Genomic DNA, 7,364 nt, shown 5'->3' on the forward strand with positions numbered 1-7,364 from the left:
GACTCAGGATCCATTAACCCTAGGTCTTCACGTTCATTACAAGAGAATTGAGTATTGACACAGGATCTATTAGTCTTGGGTCCTAATTAAAGACCAAATACTCTTATGTTAGGCATGGTGCAAAACCCAATAAATTTGGGTTTGCACTTTAGCCACACCTAAGCTCTTTGGGTGAGGTGTTCCTTTCTAAACCTAATTTTTTTAGGTCTGGAAGAGGATGTTTGACCTAGATTAATAACAACAACAACAACAACAACAACAATTAATTTTATACTTCAAATCAATTCTATATATTTTTTATAAATTAAATAATATTAATAGATATAATAATATTTACAGTATTAATAATAACATTAAACTTGCTCGACCTAAATTCTTATAATATTTATAACATAAATAACACTACTTTTTATATTAATATTATTAATTATTATAAAAATAATAATATTTATATCACAAATAATACCATTTTTTATATTAATACTCTTAATTATAATTTTAATAAAAATATTTATAACATAAATAATACTATTTTTATATTAATACTCTTAATTATTATAAAAATCAAAATATTTATGGCACAAATAATACTATTTTTTATATTAATACTTTTTATTATAATAAAAAATAATATTTATAACACAAATAATGCTATTTTGATATTAATATTTTTAATTATTGTAAAAATAATAATATTAATGACACAAATAATACTATTTTTCATATTAATACTTTTAATTATAATAAAAATACAAATATTTATAATACGAATAATACTATTTTTTATATAAATACTTTTAATTATAATTAAAAAATAATATTTATTACAAATAATAATATTTTTAATATTAATAATAATAAAATTTAAAATATTTATAATACAAATAATAATATCATTGAGTATGACTGCATAGCCAAATCCAACTCTTTTTTGAAGTGTTTTTGATCTGACTGAATCATACCCAATACTATTAGGTCCGTTGGTCTAGCAGGACACAACGTTGTTGGTTCTTTTTGGAAGTATTTTAGGCATGGATTGGCAGCCAAACCCGATATTGTTGAGTCCAGCTCCCAAGTCAAATTCAATAGCTTTTGTTAGAGGAGACAATACCCCCTAGGGTTCTATATTATGTATAACACAAATAATATTATTTTTATTATTAATACTATTAATTATAGTAAATATAATAATATTTATAACATGAATAACACTATTTTTTATATTAATACTTTTAATTATAGTAAAAGTAATAATATTTACAACACAAATAATCTATTTTTTATATTAATACTTATAATTATAATAAAAAATAATATTTTTAATATTAATAATAATAAAATTTAAAATAGTTATATTACAAATAATAATATTCTTAAGTATGACTACACAGTCATACCCTAAGATCTGTGAGTTTGGCTGTCAGCGAAACCTAACCCTATTTTAAAGTATTTTGGGTTTGGTTCAACCAGACCCAACACTATTGCTCTATATGAAAATGTTTTGGGCTTGATTTAAAAGCTATGTCCAATAACTTTTAGCAAAGGAGACAATGCCTATAATTGTAATTATTGACCAAAATACAGCAGAGGAGCAGCCCCCAAGGCTTTATAGTGATGTTCACAATAATAACAGTTTATGATTATAATATTGTCTATAGTGCAATGTGTCTGTGTCCACTCTCATATGTTTTGAAAGAGCCTAGCAAAAGGAAAACTTAAATAGTAAAATCCATAGTGAAAAAACTAGTACACAGTGATTCAAAATAGTGCAATCCACCTTTATTTTTTATATTGTAGCCAGGTGCATGGGTCTGACCCTAATGTCCTAACTTGAAGCCGAGTGCTAGGTATCTGCAGCCTGGATCGTGCAGACCCACTAAATTTTAAAGTGATTATTTTCTTCCTAACTAAAAAGATAACCCCACCACCTGCAATCTTTGCAACTATGTGGTAAGGGCAGCCCTACCATTATGTCTTTTTAATCCACAATGCTTAATAAATAAAGAATAAATTCAAATAGTGTAATATACAATAAAAACATTTATAATCTACCATAATTCTTACTATAGTGTCAAATGATACAATTCATATAGTGAAAATATTATCAGCCCATAATAATTCTTATTACAGTAAATTATTAATTTCTGCTGCAAACATCATTTATGCTTTTTAATTTTTAGATATAGTTCATTAGCTTTCTTAGTACCAAAGGGGATTGTGTAATGTTTTATTAAATGCGAAGAAGTTTTTAGTAAAATCCTCAAACTTTTAAATGATGTTTGTAATTATTATAATTTACCCTAAATTCCATGAAAAATATGGAACCATACGAGACACAGTTTCATGAACTCGTCTGTTGAAAGATAAAACATCCCAACAAAAACAACCGTTCTGAAGATGAATTTTTTTTTAATTACTAATGTCCTAAAACAACTCAAGAACAATTGAAGATGTTCAGGTACAGAGTTGTATCCATTAGGCACCACAAAACTATGGCTCACTCTTACACAATAAATATATATAATGAATAAAGCTTATCCTCCCATGCATCTCCCCTACTTTAATGTTGTTTTTCTCTCTGGAGACCTGGTGGTATGTATAACATATTAACTACACCTGCCTACTAGGTCAACAGAGGCCATCAATTCCTGGGCTAGGGGACCGATAGTTTAATTTATAGGCCTATATATCATACAGATTGTGGGGGAACTGCCCATCTATGAGTGGAAAAAGTGAAGGCTGTTCGTATACCCTCCTACAAGTAACATAGCAGTTGATGCAATATGCTTTGGACTGAGTCCTGCCTCTTCAATTTGGTCTGTTTGAGATCCATGGTCAATATATCTGTCTGGGAGCATCATAGACCTCCACTGCACAAACATATTTGAAAAGGAAGAATAACAATTTATAAGCAATTGCATGTTGAGGAAATCGAAGAATGATCCAACATAATGGAAAAAATGAGAGAGGGTAAGTGAGAAGAAGATCAGGTTGTTAGAATTACTTTGATATTTCCATCTAAAAGTCCATTCAGGCTTAAGAAATGAGAAACATGAGAGCTGAAGCCTCCGATTGATCCTTCTTCGACCGTGATTAGGACCTCATGCTCTTGAGCTAGCTGTCTGATCAACTCTCCATCGAGAGGCTTGCAGAATCTTGCATCAGCCACTGTTGCTGAGATGCCCGTCTCTTCAAGAAGCTTTGCTGCTTGCATACAACTTTGAACTATGGTTCCATAACCCAAAATAGCCACCCTGCTTCCCTCTCTAAGCACTCTTCCCTTGCCAACCTATAAACCAAGTTCTTGTTTAGCAAACCATGCAAGTAGTATGCGTAAAAGCAGAGAAATGGGTAACTGATTTTGTGCTTAGATACCTCTAAAGGAGTTCCTTTGTTGTTTGGTGGAATAATGGAACCAATGCCATTTCCTCTGGGGTATCGAAAGCAACTAGGCCTGTCATCGATGGCTGCAGCCGTGGCCACCATGTGCATTAGTTCAGTCTCATCCGAAGGTGCCATGACCACCATATTAGGTAAACTAGCCATGAAAGTAGTGTCAAAGGCACCGCAATGGGTTGGACCATCTGCGCCCACAAGGCCAGCCCTGTCTAACGCAAATCTTACTGGAAGTTTTTGAAGGTCTACATCATGAACTACCTGCATCACCAGCAGCACCAAGAAAACTTTAATTAAAGATGTGCACCAGAAATGCCCCAAAATGAAACAGGCATCTGTTAACATAATTTTATAAGTGTCACAGGCAAATTAAAAGATATCGTTTTGCGAAAATATGAAATTTTCGTGGAAGCTTTCTCTCTATAAAAATTACTCTTACACAGAAATACAGATATTTAATGGAACAATGGAGAAAATTCAATGAGTTCTTGAGTTACTCCTCCAGGGACCTTCTATGGAGACAGAGTAGATAAAAAAATACTTGCGTGCATTAGTAATTTTATTCACCTGATCATAACCCCTTTGCAGGAAAGAAGAGTAGATGGCACAGAAAGGCTTAAGTCCTTCAGTTGCCAGACCAGCAGCAAAGGTCACAGCATGTTGTTCTGCTATACCAACATCGAAGCATCTGTATGGGAATCTCTTTTGGAACAGATTAAGTCCTGTTCCTCCTCCCATAGCAGCATGGATGGCTACAATTTTATCATCTTTCTCTGCTTCAGCTATCAAAGACTCTGCAAAGTACTTGGTGTACGATAGAGTATTTGATTTCGACTTCAATTGCTTCCCTGTCTTGGTATCAAATTTCACAACACCTATTGAAAACAAGACTAGTTAGGTTAATTGGAAAGGAATGACTTCACAGACAACTATAGAGATTTTATTATTATTAGTATCATTTTAAGGAACGGTAAGTTGTACCATGCATCTTATCAGCTGCTACTTCAGCTGGAGTGTAACCTTTTCCTTTCTCGGTGATAACATGAATAAGAACAGGTCCTGGTGCTGGCAATGCCTTGACCTTCTTTAGTATATCAACAAGGTCTTCCACATCATGGCCATCAACTGGACCAATATAATATAGTCCTAGCTCTTCAAACAAGCATGCGCCAGATGCTCCTGTCATTCCTCTCATATAGGAATCCACTTTCGCTGCAATTTCCTGTGTTTGCCCCCCAATTTGTTTCGTGATACCCTGTTGATTTATTGAGAGCAGATAAAATGATTTTGATCGAGCCCACAAATTCGGGAAACTACTGAATCGAAGAATTGTTGGGATTACACTTGAGCTAAAAGATCTTATGATCCAAGAAACAGTAATTAGACCACGATATGAATTTTGCATTTATTTTGATGTGGTATTAAGCTTGAACTTGATAGAAGAGTCCAAAACTAACCTTTGCAGCTTCGCGTAATCGGCGAAACTTTCTACTTGAATGTAACCTTGTCAAGGTTCTGCTCAGAGCGCCAACAGGAGGTGCAGGGCCATCGACTGTAGCAGTTGGCAAAGAAACTTGCCTGTTGTCATTCAAGATGATGATGAGATTTGAATCAAGATAGCCTGCATTGTTCATTGCCTCGTATGCTTGTCCTGCCGTCATAGCACCATCACCAATAACTGCAATTACATGGTTGTCCTTCCCTAACAAGTCTCTACCAACAGCCATACCTGAAAAGGTTGGAATTCTAATATGTTCATAATCAAATCTAGCTATAGATCATAGTGTCTTCACCTGAACTTTATATCTTTCGTATGTTTACACGAGTGCTATTTGTTAGATTTGTATACCACCGAGATACTCGTAGGGATTGGCATTTGTCACGGTGACATGGAAAAACAAGAAAGAAATATAATTACCCAAGGCAGCTGAAATGCTAGTAGAACTATGGCCAGCTCCAAAGGCATCATGTTCACTTTCCTCCCTCTTTGGGAACCCTGCAAGGCCAAACGTTTGACGAATTGTATGCATCTTCGATCTCCTGCCTGTTAAAATCTTGTGTGGATAGGTCTGCAAATACATAAAATCCAGTGATTTTGACAAAACAGAAAAATTGAGTAAATTATATTTGTCAAACTCTAGTAGTTCTGCAAATCCTAAACAGCTCACCTGATGACCAACGTCCCAAATGATTTTGTCTTCAGGAGTGTTGAATACATGATGAAGTGCCACTGTTAGCTCTGCCACCCCTAAGCTTGAACTTAGGTGACCTCCTGTTTTTGACACTGTGTATACTACCTCTTCTCTTAATTCATCAACCAATTTATCAAGTTCCTGCAGTTTTATCAACAAAACATCATTTGAGATACTGACTCGTGTAGGTGTCGTCCCAAAACCATTTTAATTACTTCCTTAACTGACAAAAATTTCTAGATTTATCAAACATGACCTGTGATGTACAAAATGTCACATCAACAACTTCTTAACGTGAAGCCACTAGCATTTAATTTCCTCACCTGAACGGAAAGATTACCAGACAACTTGATTTAATTTCCTCACCTGAACGGAAAGATTCTTCATGTGAATTGGATAGTTAATGGTATCCAGAACGGGAGTAGAGGGCTTGTTTCCGGTGAAGTTGAGGGACCTTTTCTGTTTTGTTTCTCGGTATCTGTTCAACTGATCCCTTGAATTATTGTCCAAGGAAGCCTGTATTACTCCATTGAACTGAAAAGAACAAGAGAAGAGAAAAGGGGCATCATACATCATTTTCTCATACTTTCAAGAATCAGAATATGTGTGTGCGCGTGTGTGAAGGAAGAACTGTTTCTTTTAGTGTAATTATAGCTACCTTAGAGAGATTAGTAAAGGTGGGTTGAGAAGAAAGAAAATTGTTAGGAAGAAAACGTGATCCAAGAACTGAAGAAGTTGCCATTTCCTCCTAATATGCAAAAGATGATAAAATCAAAGCTGGTTCTGCTGTTAGAGGATAGAGTTTATTAGCGATGGCAATAGTTGATTTGCCAGATGCAGCTGGAGGGGTGATCCAGTTCAAGCTCAAGCACGAACTTTTATAGGCAAAATAAACAGGAGTGGAGAGTTTATTAGCAATGGCAATAGTGGATTTGCCAGATGCAGCTGGAGGGTTGATCCAGTTCAAGGTCAAGCAGGAACTTTTATAGGCAAAATAAACAGGAGTGAGGAATTCAAAAAAAAAATCTTATTTTCCCGAAATATCTGAATATTACAGCCGGCTTAAGTTAAAGGGTAACTAATAAATTATACTTTACAAAATAAAAATTTCGCTCCTTTAATAAAAAATTTAAATATAAAATGAAAATTATTCAAATCTTCACTCGTAAATATACATAAAAAATAAGAAATAATAATAATTTTTTATTAAATGAAAATTGTCCTCATTTAATAAAAGATCTCATGTATAAAATAAAAATAGCTCAAAACATCACTTATAAATTTACATAAAAAATAGAAAACAATAATAATTCTTAATTATTTTAAAATATTTTTTTATAGTTTTTTTGGAGACCTCGTATGAATGAGGATTGATCTCGAAGATCTCATGTATAAAATAGAGGTCAAAACATCACTTATAAATATGCATTAAAAAATAATAAAAACAAATATTTCTTAATTATTTTAAAAGATTTCGATCTCATGTATAAAATAAGGAGAGGTCAAAACATCACTTATAAATATGCATTAAAAAAATAAAAAAATATTTTTTTAATTATTTTAAAAGATTTCTTTTTATAGCTTTGCTCCAAATGAACCCTTTCGCCGATGGTGGGCGGAAATTTCAAAATCGGACCGGAGACAGAGCACCTCACCGGCTTGCAGTTAGCATAAGATAATTTATCCACTCACGTGTCAACATATAAGCTTAGGGTCCCACCATCAATTATATTATGAAACTAATGCGACATTGATGCACCCGTCCACAAACAGAAT

General features: G+C 33.6%; 1 protein-coding gene across 1 annotated transcript; it reads right to left on the minus strand.

The window, feature by feature from the left end:
• Positions 1-2,388: 2,388 nt before the first annotated feature.
• On the minus strand, positions 2,389-6,472 carry LOC105116855 (probable 1-deoxy-D-xylulose-5-phosphate synthase 2, chloroplastic). The gene is made up of 10 exons (XM_011014351.1): positions 6,247-6,472; positions 5,955-6,122; positions 5,565-5,729; positions 5,315-5,465; positions 4,854-5,125; positions 4,378-4,651; positions 3,964-4,271; positions 3,376-3,657; positions 3,005-3,289; positions 2,389-2,870 (listed from the first exon to the last, which is right to left on the minus strand). The coding sequence occupies exons 1-10, from the start codon at positions 6,328-6,330 to the stop codon at positions 2,718-2,720; spliced, it is 2,142 nt and encodes a 713-aa protein (XP_011012653.1). The 5' UTR covers positions 6,331-6,472; the 3' UTR covers positions 2,389-2,717.
• Between the last annotated feature and the right edge of the window lie 892 nt (positions 6,473-7,364).

The sequence above is a fragment of the Populus euphratica genome, unplaced genomic scaffold (assembly GCF_000495115.2).
Source record: "Populus euphratica unplaced genomic scaffold, PopEup_1.0 scaffold1087.1, whole genome shotgun sequence".
NCBI lineage: Eukaryota > Viridiplantae > Streptophyta > Magnoliopsida > Malpighiales > Salicaceae > Populus > Populus euphratica.